Genomic DNA, 19,765 nt, shown 5'->3' with positions numbered 1-19,765 from the left:
GCTAAACTAAGATACTCATTGACAGTAAAAGGCATGTGGAAAAGTAAAATATGTTTCACTGACTTTTTAAATCTAGCATAGTTAAGGGCTTTAGTTTCAACAGGGAGTTTGTTGTAAAGTCTTATCCCTGTATGTGATAAGCTATTGAGACTCTTGGATAACCTATGATGATTAAAATGTAAATTAGTGCATGTTCTTGTGCTGTAGCTGTGATAATCAGAGTTTATTTTAAAACTATCATAATTTTGGTGGATGAAACAGACTGTTTCAAGAATGTAAATACAAGGTAGGGGCAAAATATCAAACTCTTTGAATATTTTTTTACTATCCGAGCGAATAGGTACTTTCTTTATAATTTTCAATATTCTCTTTTGCAGTCTAAACACTTGTGCAAGTTTTGATGACGACCCCCAGATAATTATCCCATATGATAATACAGAGTGAACATAGCCAAAGTAAACCGCTCTAAGTAGTTCCTTGGGAGTTATATTGGTTAGGACACGGAAAGCATATACCTCTAGTTACCTAGTTGTTGATCCATAATTATGAAATCCATATCTTTTGTCTAAGAAAAGGGGAGAGGGGAAACTATATGTTACAACTGTGACAAAATTTTCCATTGGCATTGCGCATTCATGTAGTTCATTGGTAAGTTCTGAAAAAGCAGGATATTTTTTTCCTGTATCTGTGAGATTTTTAAAACAAGATTACCTTTTTTAAACTTGAATTTGCTTTTGACCTAGGATATACAGGATATTTATAACATGTTACGAGTATGACAGAATAGTAAAGTATGAAATTTCAATTATTTTATTATTATTTTCTCCAAATTTCTGAAAATACAACTAATCAAAGATATAAAAGGAAACAATAATGCAAGCACAAAGTTTTACTGTTTGATTTTACTGTGAAAATCATTTTCAAACAAGAACAAACTGTCCTCGGTTATTTATAACTGTTGGATGTTTCACTTTAAACTATGACAGAAGGTTTCTCCATAGATAACTTAGTCTACATCTTCCTTCTTTTGCACAGATTCATGAACTCCCACTATAGCCAAAATAGAAAACAAAACCACGATTGATTCAAAGTTTAACTGTGACATTTATGGGAACATGTAGATTTTTTATTTTAAAATTATATATATATATATATATATATATATATATATATATATATATCCATGTCTCCTGGAATATGTTGCGTATTTTAACATACAGAAATACACTATTTATGGAAACTTTTTTTTAGATACAGGATCAGTTGACATGGAATGACCACTTTGCATTATGTTTTAAATTTTTATATACTATATCATAGAAGAAAAGAAAATTAAAAGCACATGAAATTAGAGACAAATGAATAATATCGATAATTGTTTTATATTTTTACTTGTTTTACCGGGGAAAAGTACTGGTAATATAATATTAAATTTAATGACAGAAATTGATGCAAAAAATTCAGCTTTATATGGAGAAATCCTTTGAAAAATAGCTTTGAAACTAATAATATAATAGTGACAATACTTACTTACTCCAACAAGAATGGTCTACGAACTGGTTAAGGAGACTTTCTACATTGAGGATCTCAGAACCTAATGCTACTGCAGTCTACCGAACCCTACATTGAACACCTGAAGAGAAGAGAGAGAGATATAGACCCAGACTTCTACGTCACCAACGCAATATTAGAGAGAAACTGGACCAAGAAAAATCAGGAACAAAAACATGTCCTAACATGGCTCGCCATCCATGATTTCCATCACAAAGTATGCAGTGACAAGACATACCATAACCCAGTGATAGTTGCATATGTGAATTGTGTGGCCAAAGATGTGACAAATGTCACATAACAGCGTGTCACAACAAACTAAGAACATTAAGTGATTATAGTAAAAACTAAAACCTCAATGCCCATTCAGGCAATCATTTCCTTATTATTTTTAATACTTAAGTACTTACTTGCAAATGGGTTTTAAATAACCGGGATGTTCATTGCCACCCACACATAAGCCTACCATCGGTCCCTATCCTGAGAAAAGATTAATCCAGTCCCTATCATCGTATTCCACCTCCTTCAAATCCATTTTAATGTTATCCTCCCATCTACGTCTCGGCCTCCTCAAAGATGTTTCCCTCAGGTCTTCCAATTAATATTCTATATGCATTTCTGAATTCTCCATACTTGCTACATGCCCTGCCCATCTCGAAAGTCTGGATTTAATGTTTCTATTTATGTTAGGTGAAGAATATAACATGTGCAGTCCTGCGTTGTATAACTTTCTCTATTCTCATAGTAATGACAATACAATTAATATATTCCTAATGTTAATTTGGACTAATTTTATTTAATTTTTATTTCCTACTAACTTTCAAATTTTGTTCCAACAGGTGTTCCTGAAGAACTATATATCTGGCAATGCACAATTCAAATTCTCTGGTGGTAAAGGAACTGCTACACTTAATGTGGATATTCCAAAAATTAACCGTAAAATCAAGGGTACTGGCGAACTTCAAATTTCAGATAGTCACCATGTTGCAACTGTTGATATATATTTCAACGCGGATAAGAACCCTAACCACAAGATCCATTTCCACACCGACTCGGACTTAAAGAAGGATGCCATAAATTCAAAGTAAGTAAAATTTTACCAATTCGGAATTTTTAAAAACAAAAGGAAATTTTTGTAGCCTTATATTGAATGCAGTGTATGAAAATCATTTAGACTTTATATCATTTACAAGAGAGAAATGATGCGATGATGGAATGCAAATTTGAAGTTCAACTGATTTCTGTTTCATTCTAGAGACTCAATGTCTCATTGTTCTATTTTAAATTTTGCTGTCTCCGTATTTTAATCCAATTTAATACTTACTTTCTAACTTAACACAACTTCCTACTAACACATAAGAAAATAAATTATATACAAGTAAGTTAGTGGATAATACAGTAATATATATATATATATATATATATATATATATATATATATATGTATATGTGTGTATATATATATATATATATATATATATATATATAAATGAAAAATTAATGAGATTATTTTTATAGTTAAAGTAATTAGTATTTCCTGTTGTAAAATTACACCTTAACAAATATGTTGCAGGAACACACTTGTTATAGTGGATTATAAGACTGAGTTCAATATTAATGGACAATTGATTGACAAACTTGAAGATGGACAGCTCAAAGGAGAATTTGACCTAACTTTACCTCATGGACTTCATCTTACTGGCAAGGTTCGTGTTACCATCATAACGTTCAGTGCTGAAATGTGTACAATAAAATATTATATATCACTTCAGGATTTGTCTTAAAATTAATATAAATTTTATCAGCTTATGTCTCTTTCCAGATACCTAAATATTGTTTTTATAGTTTTGAGTAATGGTACCGGTAATAAGAAACTTCTGTTATTTAAATTCTAAATCGATTTTTATTCGTTCACTGCATTTTTTTTGCAGTGAGATGAATTTGAACCACTGATAAGTACGGTATAATTAAGAATTAATTCATTTTTCGGTTATGTAACATTCTTAGAATGAAAACTGTAATATATTAATGAAATAAAAGTAGCAAAAACACTTTTAAATACTCGTAAAATGAGATATTAGTAATATTTATCAAACTGTTCCGTATCTTTCAGAAGCTAATATATCCACTAGACATTTCAAGTGAGTCAGGAAATGATAAATTGAATATATTTGTTAGTAATAGTGTGTTATAATAATTTTTCTTCAGTCGTTTTAAGAGAGAAACTGTAATTATTTCAGTTGGACCGAACTCTTCACGTAAGACAAACCAACAGTGAAGGAGATCTAAAACTGGAACTGACAGCACAGAAGTCTGCAACCAGTGAACCAGCTAAAGTTACTTTTGAATTTGCTGCCAAAAATGTTGATACCAAGCAATACTCATTTGACGGACAATCCAAACTGGCTTACCATGCACCTGGTGGCAAAGATGTTGCTGTTCTCATAGCTGCCAAGAATATTCCACAACGCGAACAGAGAGTAGTAGAAGGACAGGTTGGTTTTAAAAATTAATCTGTGAAGGAAATGCTTTATAAGTTTAAGCAGGTTAACTTCCATGGAGGACACCAGTGTCTCCATAAGCATTCAGGACTAGTGTACATAAAACATGATGGCAGTCAAGGTGTTAAAAAATAATTATTTCGAGACACAAATACAAACGTTAGTGGTAGGCTAAATGACAAATTATTCATATGCTACATGTTTCAAAAATTACATTTACCACAAGGAATGAAGATATAGCTACCATTAACTCATAATTTTCCATTCGTGAACCCAGTTGTATTAAAATGTTATTTTCAAGATGATTCGTTATTAACAGCGTTGTTTTTATGTGCACAGAGAGGATATTTAAACTGTAGCAAAAGTTCTTCTTTTTCCTATAGCTTTACAGTCCCTTGTGAACCCTTGCCTTTTTCAAAACTATTCTCCAGTTATCATGATCCTATAAATTACTGGTATCTTTCTTTTCCAATTCCTGACGTCCATTAATCTCAGATCTCATTTAACTGGTTCGAGCAACCTTAATTTTGATCTTCTATTTCGTCGCGCACCTTCTGATTTATGAATTGTTAGCGTTTTCAAGGGTTATTCACTTTACCTAACCAGGGGCGTATTTTGCGGGCTACCGGTGGTAGCCCAAGGAAATTACAAAAGAAAAAGTTTATAATATAACATAATGTAATAATTTTGTATTATTAGTTTTACCATAGTAATTAAAATTAAAGTAATTGTTAGATATATTTTGTGTAATAATAGGGTCAGCGGTAGCCCAAACCCTTTAACCAGTATACGCCCCTGTACCTAACATAAAAAACCATATAACGGAACAAGAAGCAATTTACTTCCAGAATTTGTACTGTGTCAGTTTGCTGTTAACTTAATATTTATTTTGTCATGTGTTAATGAACAATATATCTATTTTATTATTCGTTTAATACAACAAAATCCTCAAGAGAAGTAAGGAGACTGTTTTTTCAAAGTAATCACATATTCTGCTTCAAATAATAGAGGCTATAAAACAAATTGTAAAGACTCTTAGAAAAACTGGGCCTCTTACTCGAGAAAAAAACAAACAGGGAAAGACTTACGCTCACTAAGCAGAACTTTTGTAACATTATCATATTAATTAAAAGATTCGTCTGAAATTTTCTTGCATAATTCTTACACAACATAGGGATTGAAACATGATATGAGGTTGAAAATTGCAAAAGTTTCTGTATAAGAATTTAGGGGGTCAATGATAACTTCTTAAAACTATGTCAGCCTGTGAACAGACAGTATTTTGAATACTTTCTATGATGTCTATATTAAAGTTATTTAAGCTCCGTGCTTTTAATAACGCGAATTCATTGCAGCATATGTCAGTAACTAAGAGGAAGTCGACTCAAGAACAAACGTAGGTTATGTCTGTTAAGTTTCATTCTACAGTCTATATTTTGTACCTGGGTGTCACGATATTTTAAATACAATAATATAGTTTTCACCTAGATTTCACCCAGAACATAGCACATGCTAATAAATTATGGGGATATAGTATTATTGTACACTCAGTAGGCTAGAGCAAAGAGGCTGCTTTTCATATCAGTATAAGACAAATGTCAAATTTTGTGGCTATTTTTCTTGGTGTGTTTGTGAAAGATAATGTGCTTAGTGTTTATGTCAGGGCCTACATATTATAAGAGGTGGAAAATGTTAGTCACTAGAAATCATGATCTTTCTCTTTGAACTGAATGGATAGAACTAGTTGGCCTGGTGTGTCAGAACCACACAATGGCCTTCCCATAAGAAATTAATTGTTTACCACTCAAGCTAGCCTATGTTGACTAAGCCTGAAAAATATTTTTCAAATAATATTATGTTGTTAATTGAAATAAGTTGAATTTAACTTCAGTTTTTCTTAATAAAGTTTGAAAGTTTTTTTTTTTTTTCAGCTTTCCTTATTTTTAAAGTTATTTTTGAGAGATATATAACATATGAAGCATTATAAATTTAGTAATATTAGGCCTAATGTATATTGAAATAAATGTTTCAGATAGTACTGCAAGGATCACTAATTGGAGAACCACTTCGTTTGGAATTTAATACAGAGGTTCATGAACCATATGTGACATTTAAGGGTCATGGCAGCCATGGAACTGGAACTGTTGTTGATTTCTCTGGTAAATCAAGCAGGACACTGAAAGAGCATGACGACATCTACACAGGACCATTCTCTGCAGAGACTAAGATTGAAATAAAACTGCCAATTGAGCAACTGAAGCACATAAAGCTCGAGTCTGACCTTAATGGAGAAATTCAAGAAAAGAAACTGCAGGTGCGTTAAATTCGGAAGCCAGCAATATTTGCAAATACTGTCACCAGTTTTTAAAAGATTAAATACGCATAGCCGAACATGATTTTATAGGTGTAGTTTTTTCAGCTTAATACAAGATAAATACCGTATTATTAATACTAACAGTTAAATTAAAAGCTAATGTTAAAAAATGACCCATATTGCACTTTATTACTATGAGTTAATTTCAGTAGAAGAACGCGAAGTTGTGATTGAAAGCTAGATAATTTTAATAATGGTACTCTGTTTTTCTGAATACCGGTACTAGGTACCGGCACTTACGTTGTGAACCTGTGTATCACTTATATAATTGATAATGATTCATGTTGAATCTTTCGTACACTACTTTTAACACTTGAATATAAATAATTGATTAAATGGCGATCTTACTCGTGTTAATTGTGTAAGCATGGTAAGGATGGTGTGAAGAAGCACCGAAACAACTGTAAGCCGCACATGCTTACACAATTAACACGAGTAAGATCGCAATTTAATCAATTATTGATAATGATTGTTTTATCTGCTGTGTAATATTTTGTGTTTTCTATTTCTAAACTTTTAATACAAGTTTATAATTATAAAAGAGCGTTGCTAATCCAGCTATTACAAAGCTTGAAATGCGAACGTAATAAATAGAAGTTTACATAATATACAGTACGTAATACTGGTATATATTTGAATATTTCACTCCATTTTTCAGTTCGTTTACAATGAAGTACTCGATTTGGACGACAAGACATACAAAGTACATCTGGAAACAAACAACGAACTCGAAAAAGGAAATAACAAGTTGGTTGTTACTCTACCAAACACTGAACCAAAAACATACACTAGCAATTGGTACTTCCGTGCCAACGATTACAAGACCAAAGGTAATTAATAAAGAATATAAGAACACTATTTATTTAGATATTATTTATTTTTTATGTAAGTTATATAATTTCATTCCATTTTTAATTCATCGTTGTGCACTCACTGTCTTATTGAAGTGTTGTGTCTTTGCATATTTTCCAGAAAATTGCTGAAAGACTACTGCGTAAATAATATTCTTCTGTTCTATAAAATAATGACTAGTGTTTTGAAATTAAATACCAAAATGCGAGTGGAAATGCCCCTCAAAGGAGGTAACACTTTGGTAAAGAAATACTGTATTCTATCAGGTTTTCTATGGATATTCAAATTTTCCGTGCCTTTGTTCCAACATTATCAATGATCGTAATTATCAAAATCATTCAATTTAATTGAATTTATTAGGCCATTAGACATACAGGAATAGGATTCGTCACAGATACATTGAAAAACATATAATAAATTTGAAAAAGACAAATATAATTGAAACAGTAAAATTTAATTAATACAATTAAAACACGAAGCATTTTGAAACTGTGAAACTTAATGAAAATACTTCACACTTAATGCAGGAATTGTAACTAAATGTAATGAAATGTATTTATAAAAACATTTTCATGCAAATTTGTGTTAAAGATTCACCAACAGAGCAAAAAGGATTATTTAATAACCAATTATAAAATATAGATTTAAAGCTATTGATTGGTAACTTATAATATTGACTGGAAAGCTTATCATATTGATATAATTTCATCCCCTTAACAGAAAAGTTGTGTTCGTCTTATGTAATCTACTTACTTACATACTTACAAATGGCTTTTAAGGAACCCAGTATGGAATATTAATTTGTTAATTATTTCTAATTTCATGACCATGTATATTAGCCACTAATGAGTAATTGTCGATAGTGTGTCGAGTGTAAGGTAATAGATCATATACATATATACAAATTTATGACTGTTAATATCTGTGATTGTATGAAAAGTGATCGAAAATGTTTGATTTACATAACATTCTAATGGCTTTCTTTTGCAAAATCCAGACACAATTCCCAGATTCAGTATGGCATACCATTATGGGGGGGCAACAAGCAAAATTGCTCAAATTTTTAAGCTACAGAAGAAAACTGTAAACATTATGAAACAAGTACCTATAAGGTTGCAAAGTAAAGCAATTTTTAAAGAACTCAAAATTCTGCCCGTGCCTTGTATATACATTCTATAAACAGTGTCTTTCATTCATAAAAACAAATCAAGATTCAAATTGAATTCAGACTACCATATGTATCAAACAAGAACATCAAGTCATACTCATTTGTCCACTCATAGAATTACTACAAGTCTTAAAAGTATTTTACATAGAGGCATAAACAAAATAAATTTAAAGGCATACTGGTAGTCAATAGGTTGCTGCTGCATCGTATGCCATATAACTGTAGAGGAATTTATGTCTTTAGACCTTGCATGAAAGTACTAACATGTAATTGTGAAGGCATATAAGTCGTTATTATTGTTAATATTATTATTCCATTTTGAATCTTGCATACCGTACACTACTTTTAACACTTATATATAAATCATTGATTAAATGTCAAACTTACTAGTGTTAAATTACGGTATATAACCACGTGTGGCTCTAGTAAGTTTGACATTTAATCAGTGATTTATATTATTATTATTAATATTATTATTATTATTATTATTATTATTATTATTATTATTATTATTATTATTATTATTACTATTGTTGTTGTTGTTGGTATTCTTATAGTTATTATTTTTATGCTATCTTAGTTGTAATCCTTCTTAAATCGTGTCAACAGATATCCTGCAATAACACTGTTACAGATTTATAAATATGCCTATAGTATAATCAGAAACTAGATTAAGACCTAGAATAAGATTGACAAAGCCATGATTTGTAAAAATCTTTATGGTGAATAAATTATGACTACTACTACTATTACTACTACATGTTAAACTGGAGTCACATCATAAGTGCAGAAGCCAAGAGGTAAATTCTACATTATGTACTATATCATATTTAAACACCAACACCCTGAACCTGCTAGTTCTATGGGAGAGTTAACCATTGGATATGTGTGAAGTTTATTAACCTAAGCCATGAGATACCTAAGAAATGAACAGAAGATAATGATGTAACTTTATTTACAGAGATTCTGAAAGGTGGATTTTCGTGGTCTGGAAATCAGGATTCTAAACTTACAGTGGATGTGAACGGCAAGAAAGATTTGAGTGACTTCAGTGTCCAAGCTACTTTGCAAACTCCATTCGAGAAACTGAAACATGCAGAGTTGAGTTTGAAGAACAAGGTGAGAGAAGTGGGATCTCATAAATTTATATAAATATTCTACTTAAGTACTGTAAGAATTAATAACAATAATAATAATAATAATAATAATAATAATAATAATAATAATAATAATAATAATAATAATAATAATAATAATAATAAACATTAGTTATACACCTCAGTATTATTTACAGATACATATATTCAAAGACACTGGTGTAGCTTGGGCGCTGATCCAGGCTGCACTTGGGTGAGGGTTCGATTCCTGCTTGGGCTGATTACTTGATTGTGTTATTTCTGAGGTCTTTCCCAAATGTAAGGCGAATGTTAAGTAATCATATGGCGAAACCTCGGCTTCATCACACTGTCACCAATTCCATCGACACTAAATAACCTAGTAGATATGGTGTCGTTATATAATAACCTGCTAATAAAAGTTACATTCAAAATGGGTACTTTTTATCATTTTGAGATGTCATATTCTCATTGTGGTACCATTGCCCTTCATTTGAACATATATAAGCATATGAATTTTATATACCAGCATATTGTTAAATTATATGAAAATATGTAGCCAACTTAGTTCTTCGCATTACTGTGTATAACAGTCATAATTTTAAAGTTTTAAAACACATATGATTCTCTGTTGCTTCTAAAAATTAATTTGCACTAACAAGCAAACGGATAAAAAAGTTTAAATTTTTTTCTTCCATCATATTAATAATGTCAAAAGAAGTGCTTATACAAATTTTCGCCACTCGACCGCAATTATGAGGACGTCCAGAATGATTTTCCCTGGGGCCATTTACAGAAAAAATAGCACGATTGCATGGAAAGATTTATTGAAACAGATACAGCAATTGTTGCGCTATTTGTCAACATATCCCCCACTGGAATTGAAACATCTGTCATACCATGCGATCAATTTTTGTAGCCTTGTGTTGTAGAAGTCAGCCACCTGGGATCGGAACCAGCATTTGACAGCTGTCTGCACCTCTTTGTCAATCCCATGATATGATAAATGTCTCAGTTACGGTGGGGAATATGTTGAAAAATAGCTCAACAATTGCTCTGTCTGTTCCAATAAATTTTTCCAATGAAAATTTGTTTTCTTTCCGTTAACGGCTCCTGACAAACTTATTTTTTTTTTACGGCTCTTGTAATTGCGGTCGAGTGGCCAAAATTTGTATAAGCACTTCGTTTCACTTTATTAACATGGTGAATGAAAAAAAAAACTTCTTTATCTGCCCCCATCAGAATGTTTGCTTGCAAGAAAAGCAACATTCAGCTACAACAGATGTTATTAGCGCATATTTAAAGTGTGCGATTTCTACCAGTAACAATATTTCTTTAAAGTCCGACAATACAAGCTCAAATAATTTCGAACTGATTGCTGCTGGTACTATTATAAAGCACCTCTTAACTTAAACATAGTAATAACAAAATTGTTTTTAATTATTACTATTATTTATTACTTTTATTATTACTTAATAATAAATTAATAAGTAACAATTAAAAAAAAATAATAATATTTTTAAAACATTTTTCTGTGAAACTCGCAATGTGTGTAACTTAATACCACAATTTTTTCCCCTTTTGTTGCCTATCTAATAATACCTCTTTACTTAAACATAATACTGAAAATTTTTATTATTATTATTATTATTATTATTATTATTATTATTATTATTATTATTATTATTATTATTATTATTATTATTATTATTACCCTATTAATTTAATAAATAATATTTTTTAAACATTTTTCTGTGAAAATCTCAAAATATGTATCATTATAATGATGCCAACTAAATATGCCATTATTAAAAATTTCAATAATTTATAAAAACATGCACTATAAAAATTACATTTTCTGAATGGAGAAACATTGTTGGGTGCATAAATTACAATTTGCATATGTTTTAAATAAACAGAAAAAAGTTGTTATTACATAACTATCCTAGCCCTATTTATAATTTATACTGAAAATTTTCTGTAATTAAACATTATATAATCCTGTGCATCTTATAAAAAGTAGTGGTTAATGCCAAATTACAAACTTGTATGTATTATCCTGAGTAGAGCAGTAACTCGTTAAGAGCCATTTATGAAATAAAAATAGTACTAGCTCTTGAAATGACAGTATTACAATAATCCTTTGTTGTTACAGTATGTACCATCACCTAAGTTCGAGATGGCAACAGATCTAGCTCTGACTGTGGACGATAAGAAGTTGACAATTGTCAACAAGCTCACACCTGGTATCGTCCCTGGTCTTCCTAACATTGATTTTACTGCAACTTCTCCACAGGGCAAGAACCGAGTCTTCTTATTCTTACAGGTACTATTGTGTTAATTTATTAAGACTGAAAATATGCAGCAAAATAAGAGTAGAAGCAAATACTGGTGGTGAATGAAAAGGTAATTGTTGTACTGCAATTTCGAAATGTTAAAATCTAGCTACAAAAAGTGTTCTAAAGCACTGAAGCATAATTTAGATAAATTTCATTTAAAATATCAGTACTGTATCTATCTGTCAAAAATTAATGTATGCCAGATAATAATAATTCTGAAAAGAAAAGCAGCATTAGAAAACTTACGATTTTTTTTCCCATCTTTATGTAGTCAAAGGGCAAGCATGATGTATCAGGAAAGGCCGAATTGGAGTGGTCTGCAAATGAGGGTGGTAAACTGACAGCTAGCGGCAAAGCTAATTACGAATCTGCACAGAACTTCAAAGTGGAATTGGATGTTGACTCACCGGCACTGAAACTGAACAAATGGCACATTATGGTGGCCAACAAGCCTGCCAAGACTGCCAAGACTTTGCAGATTGTTGCAACAGAAGCTGGTGCACCCATTTTGAATGGCAGGTGAGATTACAGTTGTGATATGTATCATAAGAATGTAAATATTACAGTAGGTTGTAGAGACTTGGATATGGTAAGGCACACCAGTTAGAACTGTTCTTCATGCAATATCATTATTTAAATACTTACCAGTACATTTAATAACCTTCGAAGTAATGAAATGTATTCTGTAATGCAACTCTATAATATTCCATTATAATTTACTCATTATATGAATCATAAAGAAAATATATGAAGAGTTCGCGGGAAAAACGATGAATGTCACATTTCTGTTAAGGATTAGATAATGATCTAATTGAGTCTATAACTGCAAGATGTAGTGCTGTTTCTATAGAAAAAAATGAAAGGATTACTGTATTCGTGGTGATAATTCTCCTTTTTACCATTTTTCATAAGAACAACATTAAATTTCGCAATGATCCATTGAATTAGATAATGACATCAACCTTAAGAAAACTGTGACATTCATCGTTTTTCCCGCGAACTCTATATATCGTAATGACAATGAGGGGAATAGGAAGTGAAAACAATTGAGGGGCTTAGAACAAAAAGCAGGTAAGTGACATTATTAAAAAAAATGAGGTAAGTGCGTGTTGTGATAGCCCAAAAGGATGTTTCTTTGGGATAAAATCAGGGAAGTGATCACACTGTGCAGTGCTGCTATATGGGCATCATTTCACCAAGCTAGTGTGTAATATTCCATTGCATGTAGAACTTTAACTGCAATTTCCTCAAAACTAGGTTTCTGTCACTTACCTGCTTTTTGTTCTAAGCCCCTCAATTGAAAGTTACGCAAGTGTGGGTCTTTGCAAGGGTAATTGGTAGTTTACTTGTAAGAAACTATGAGAGCTGCAAGCTGATAGGCCACTTGTCTCACTCTGTGTGTCTTCATTTTATTGCAGGAACCTAGAACAATTTTTGAAGGTAAAAAGCCGAATATGGCTGTAACCTATTAGGTAACACATTAAAGGGGGAAGAAAAATATCCTAGAGCACTACATTAAACGAGATTTCACAGCAGTAGGACAGGGTCATCTATACTTAGCTGAAATGTAGCGAGAGATGATCATTGCAATCCTCACTAATCCAGAGAAGTGAGCCCTCATACTGAATTATTGAAATCCACACGAAAGCCAAGGCATGTGAAAGCATGATCTTGGAAAATGTCAAAATATATGATGGGGGAAATTATGTAAGCTTCTGGCTCATGCCCTTTAGGCTTATCTCAACTTTTGTATTAGTGCTTTAGAAAAACCAGGAAAAATCACGGGAAAAATGAAATATTGGGATCGTACAAAATAATAATGCTGAGGTTTTCATGACAATACACTTTTACGGCATCCATAATACCAGGTGTGCAATATCCTGTTCGTCTCTTTATCTGTTTGTCTGTGTACAGCAATTTCTCCATATTCAGTAACTACGAGTCAATTCATCCGGGAAATTAGATGAAAATTAATATAATAATTTATACAATAGAAATGTGGGTCTTTCAAATGAATAATGTAAATTGGCAGTTAACCCAAAATCAGCTGCAATATTTTCTTCTCGAATTTATCCTTCCTTAAGATTAAATGAGAAATGGAAATGTATAATCAATATCATCCTATAGATGATCATTTCAGGAAAATTCAATATCTTTCACATAGGAAACAGGAACAATAGTAGCTACCCTAAGTACAAGGCCAAAATATAGGTCAAGTTGTAGTCTTTCTTTCAACACAGCAACTAATAACTGTTAAATCTAGTGAAGTGGAAGGGACTGTAATTTATACCCATTTTGGTCAACTTTAAGGACCAGAATCTTAAAATTATTATTTATAGCAATTATATAAAGTCTTTATCCATAATACATTATTGTTACAAAACTTTCTCTTCATAGGTGTGCTGTTCATTATTTGCCACATATATAATCATTATAAACCACTAATATCATTTCATTTTTCTTTAAATTTTAAATAGGCTGTAGAATTTATTTTAATGAAAAAGTAATATTTATTACATTCGATTATAATCTACGAACATTATTTTATGTAAATTTAAGTAACATTAAGCAGATTTATCTATTTCAATTGCACCATTTATAATCGAAGTCAGATATCTCACTATTTGGGATTATAGAAAAATACTGTAACTTCTGTGTGCTATACGAGGAATGAAAAGGCATCATCATTTGGATGCACAATTTTATGTGGTCACAGAAGCCTCTGGAATACAAAACAAAAAATATATCTTATAAAAAATGTGACGAATTTGATCTTGAAAACCCACAATGTTTAAGAGCCAAAAAGGAAAACACCATTCAGACGTGGATACACATGGAAGCCAAAGGGATAATTCCCTTCTCAATTTTGCGGATACATTTTTTTTATCCAAATTGGTTTTGCAGTCGGACAAAATATTATTTTTGCTTTATTTCTGCTGTTGTGAGAAAATTCGAAATATTATTACTCCATTTTTTAACTCACTTCTTGTACTCTTGCTTTCATATGCCTGCTATACGAGAAAAATGTTTAGTTCCAGATAGCAATATGATTTCATTTCATTTATTATATTCCATAGATCTTACATGAGCAATGAAGCTTTAAGATGTGGAACAAGTCAAAATTTTACAATATTACAATTACAATTTTTACAAATTTTTACAATTTTTACAACATTTTACAATTTTTACAGTTTTACAATTTTGTAATTTTCTACAATTTTCTACAATTTTTTTACAATATTTTGGCGAGATGTAGTGAGATGATGTGAGGCCTGAGGATTCACCAAAAGATTACCCAGCATTTGTCTTATGATTGGGGAAAACCTCAGTAAAAACCCAACCTGGAAAGAATCACTTCATTTCACCCCCATTAGTACATTAGTACGGTTCTAGATTGTATTGTATATGACTTACCCACTGTTTTCAGTGGATTTAATTTCCTCAGCAACTAGTGCAGACAGCATTAGTTTTATTAAGATCTAAATAACAATAAATCTAACATAAGGCAATTGACTTCGACTTACATTTTCTGTTCCAGGACATCCTTTTTTTAAGAAGTGGTACTAATATAAGAATATCCATCATTGATTCAAATAGATTGAATTTAAAGAAACTGTCTGACAGTAGAATTTTTTTCGAACAGGCTATTGTACTTTGATTTATTCTCCAAAAATATAATTCTACTATTGTTTCAAGGCTGATTATTTTATCATCTCATGATACTGAATAGCCTCAGCAGCCCAAAAATATAATTTAATAAAACAATAAATCAATAATATTCTATAATAATTAATAAACATAACCAAATTTGCTTACGAAAATAACATGAATAGAGTGTGGCATAGTTTTATTTTGTTCTTAGATTTGGTGTGTGCAAACTATTAATTCAGTTTTATGTGGCTCTTAATTGCAGGCTTGAATATCATGTTGAGGACCATGAAAATTCATATAAGGCTGGGGTTAGTGGTACTGTGAAGGTAAAGGACTCGCCTCAACCACTGAAGGCTGAAATTTCATTCAACAAATTCACAGCTGCTGATAATGGAGAAGTTGGTGCTTCAGTAAGTATCAGTTAACTCTCTTCATTCATTCACCCGAATATTGCAAAACAAAATTAACGTATATTTACTTTCATAATATCATGTGTAGCGCATTATTCTCCATACATTCGTCACAAGGTAGTTTTATTTGTTTTCTTGAAAATTTCTGTTTACTGTAATAATTGGGTTGATTTAAAATTACTGATTCCTCTTCTTTATGAAATGAAAAATTTTTTTCTCAACTGTCAAGAATATCATAGTACGTACTTTAAACTCCAGGTAAGAAAAAAAATAAATAAATAAATGACCTCGAAAAATCTATTTTCAGTTCTTCAAAATTCCGATGAAAATAGGAAGAGTATTTAAGCTTAAAATAAAAATGAAGTTACTGGAACAATTGCATGCAAATCCAGACAAGTTTATGGGTTTGCTGTTGATATTGTGATAGTAGGACGTAGCATCTCCCATTTAAAAGAGATGTTTAGGATTTTAGATAATGAAGGCAGACGTATTGGCTTAAAAGTAAACGAAGAAAAAACAAAAATATGAGATTGGATAAACAGAGAAATGAAAGACTAATAAATTTTGAAGTGGAGAGTTATAATTTGGAAAGTGTTAAAAAATTCACATACTTTGTGTCATCTATCAATAATGAAAATAAAATGGAGAATGAAATTCATAAAAGAATAATGCATGAAAATAGAACTTATTTCTCATTCTCACACATGTTCACATCAAGAATTCTATCTAAAGGAACAAAACTTAAACTATATATAACACTCATTCGCCCAGTAGTTGCTTATGGAGCGGAAACATGGACAATGAAACTGGAAGATGAGAATAGCCTTCTCATCTTTGAAAGAAAAATTGTACGAAGGATTTATAGTCCAGTATACAATAAAGGAGGCTGGAGAAAAAAAAAAAAAACAAATAAAGAGATTGATCAGCTATTGGAAGGCGAGAATATAGTGTTTTTTTTTTTTTTTGCATTTATCCGGTTATTATTAACTCATTTAATATACAATATTTGACATTAAAATTATGAAATTTAATAATAATAATAATAATAATAATAATAATAATAATAATAATAATAATAACAATAATAATATTTATTTATTCTGGCGAAGTTAAGGCTATCAGGCCTTCTCTTCCACTTAGCCAGAAACGAAAGAAGCTAATAAAACTTTACAGACTAATATTTAAAGAACACTAATAAAAATTTATATAGTCATACAAGCACAAGTCGAGTAAAATAATGCGAACATACTAAATAATAATTACAAAATAATATAAGGCTAGAAGTTACAAGCGGTAAGTGAACCAATATTACAAATTACAAGAATAACAAATTCAAATGTAAATTATAACTATACAACACTGAGAAAAATTACATATATACACATATACACATAAAGGAGAATTAAACCTGAATACTGGTCACGTGTTTAATCAATTCACTTTTAAATTGCAATATCGTTCGACAGTTCCTGAGGAGGCTGGGTAGGGAGTTCCAGAAACGAATTGCTGATACTGTGAAAGAGGAAGAATAGTGAGCTGTTTTATGGCAAGGCATAGATAATAAAGGGTCATAGTGAGCTTTATTAAATCTATTAGGCTGAGATGGTTAGGACATGTAGAGAAAATAGATAAAGGAAAGCTTCTTAAGATGATAATGAACGCAATAATGTAGGGAGGAAGGAGAGGAGGACCAAAGAAGAGGTGGATGGACAACGTATTGCGAGATGTTACAAGCCTGGGAGTGAGGAATTGGAGGACTGTGGCTGGGGATAGAGTGAAATGGAGGGCTGTTGTGAGAGAAGTCAAGGTCCCCTTTGGACTGTAGTGCTATGATGATGATGATGATGATGATGATGATGATGATGATGATGATGATGATGATGATTTAAGCTTAAAATTCCAACAAGAATTATGTGTTTTTATTATTATTATTTTGATACCTTTGTGTTCAATTATGTTTAAATTCTTGTTACATCAGCCACACTTTCTCTCTTGATGTAGAGTAAAAGTAAAACCGAAGTCATATTATAATTATTCTTTTCAATTTTGCTGTTATATTATTTCCTTACGAGGTACTTCAATTTCTTTTTTTACTAGGCAGGAGTTGCCTTCAGTTTAGGACCAAAATCTTTTGATGCATCAAGCAAATATACCAACAAGGAGTCTCGAGCCAGTTTATCAATCTGTCCCAAGGCTGGCGAGTGTTCTGTTGCTGAAGCTCATTCAGTCGTCAAGAATATTGGTAAGTGTGATTAGTTATTAAACACTTCCTCTGTAATTTTTTAAAAATTATTGTTTGTTTAATTTTCGCTCCTTAGTATAATTTCGGTCACCTGCACAATTTGCAGAATCAACATTATCAACATACATGCATTCATAACTTACACTTGTTGGAGCTTATCTCTCAGTGCTCGAAAATACTACAGTTTTTATAACATTTTACATTCTTGAACGTTTATAAAACAATTATAGGTCCTATCCAGTTGTATGGGTTTAAGTTAACAATTACAATTATGAAATAGAGACGTAAATTAAAATTGTACTAATTTTGAAATATTATAAAATATGTATGATAATACATCTTATTCGTAGGTAATCAAATGAAACTAATATTGATAAATCACTTTTTTTTTTTTTTTTTTTTTTTTTTTTTTTTTTTTTTTTTTTTTTTTTACAGATCTAACACATTTGGAACATGAATTCGGTGCAAAGGTTGACTTCAAAGCCTCCGGGCTTAGTGATGGTTTTGTATTGCAAGGAAAGACTGTAAGACAGCCATTGTCATTTGATCATAAAGTTGAATTGAAATTGCTGAATGCTAAACACACAACATACAAATTGCACTCCTACCTCAACGAAAAGTCAGTAGGTAAGTGAACTTTAAACAGTGATTGCACTTTTAAGGAGAAAGTGGCATACATAAATTAGATACTGCACTTAAAATGTGAGATTTTATCATATGAGTTCTTTCTTATCCTGAAACACTTATGTTTCCTTTTTGCTATAGGTGTTGTTGCCACTCTTCCACAGAGAGTGATTGCAGCGGAAGGTAAATTGAATTATGACAAAGAGAAGGGTGAAAGTTCACTTGACCTCAACTTTTGGTTGGATAAAGAAAGACATCCTGAAAACAAGGCTGGTTTGCACCTTCTTGGTGTAATCAACCCATCTACAGATGGTACCACCTTCCAGGGAGAAGCCAAATTTTCTCATCAAGCTTTACAAAAGGTATTTAAATTTAAATTATTTATCAGTATTACTTTTTATCAAATAAAATGACTTGCTTGACTACACTTGATCTTAAACTATCAAGCAGTAGAAAGTTTATGTCGATAAAATACTGTCATACTGCAAGAAAACAACTTCGAGACTTTTACGGAAAATGGATTCTGGCATTTCTTCTGTTTGTCTGTCTGTCTGCCTGGCATTCATCCGTGCATCTATATCTCTGTACATAGATTTTTTAATAGGGCATCCTGAAAAGACTGGTTTTTTATAAAACATTTGTATAGCTTCAGACATATATTTATCATGGTGTACTAACTTACGTTTTCTGATTCTAGGACTTCGCAGTTTCTGGAAAAGCCGTTCTGTTTCATCACAACACCATTCTGGATGCCACAATTGATTTTGATGTATTTGCCAAGAAGAATCAGAAGGTTACTTTTGTTGCAAAGATTGTGGAAAACGATGTGAAGAACGGATTTAATGTTACAGGTCTTTTCAGCGTTAAAGGCAAGGTGAGTGTGACAGAAAAAAACAATTCCCCTAAGTCAACATGGATTGTATATTCGAAAAAGAGAA

General features: G+C 31.3%; 1 protein-coding gene across 1 annotated transcript in view; it reads left to right on the top strand.

Annotated features, from left to right (window-relative positions):
- apolpp (retinoid- and fatty-acid binding glycoprotein apolipophorin) overlaps positions 1 to 19,765 on the top strand; it is a 107,142-nt gene that overhangs the window by 49,502 nt on the left and 37,875 nt on the right. The window contains exons 26-38 of the mRNA XM_069837490.1: positions 2,391 to 2,635; positions 3,125 to 3,257; positions 3,792 to 4,046; positions 6,085 to 6,366; positions 7,085 to 7,256; positions 9,408 to 9,565; positions 11,717 to 11,887; positions 12,172 to 12,419; positions 15,814 to 15,961; positions 18,059 to 18,203; positions 18,639 to 18,830; positions 18,969 to 19,189; positions 19,525 to 19,701. Coding sequence (XP_069693591.1) covers positions 2,391 to 2,635; positions 3,125 to 3,257; positions 3,792 to 4,046; positions 6,085 to 6,366; positions 7,085 to 7,256; positions 9,408 to 9,565; positions 11,717 to 11,887; positions 12,172 to 12,419; positions 15,814 to 15,961; positions 18,059 to 18,203; positions 18,639 to 18,830; positions 18,969 to 19,189; positions 19,525 to 19,701 — 2,547 coding nt within the window. The remainder of the gene's footprint in view (positions 1 to 2,390; positions 2,636 to 3,124; positions 3,258 to 3,791; positions 4,047 to 6,084; positions 6,367 to 7,084; positions 7,257 to 9,407; positions 9,566 to 11,716; positions 11,888 to 12,171; positions 12,420 to 15,813; positions 15,962 to 18,058; positions 18,204 to 18,638; positions 18,831 to 18,968; positions 19,190 to 19,524; positions 19,702 to 19,765) is intronic.

Source organism: Periplaneta americana, chromosome 10 (assembly GCF_040183065.1).
Source record: "Periplaneta americana isolate PAMFEO1 chromosome 10, P.americana_PAMFEO1_priV1, whole genome shotgun sequence".
Taxonomy (NCBI): domain Eukaryota; kingdom Metazoa; phylum Arthropoda; class Insecta; order Blattodea; family Blattidae; genus Periplaneta; species Periplaneta americana.
Note: the sequence above shows the minus strand (reverse complement) of the source record. Positions and strands in the feature narration are given on the sequence as shown.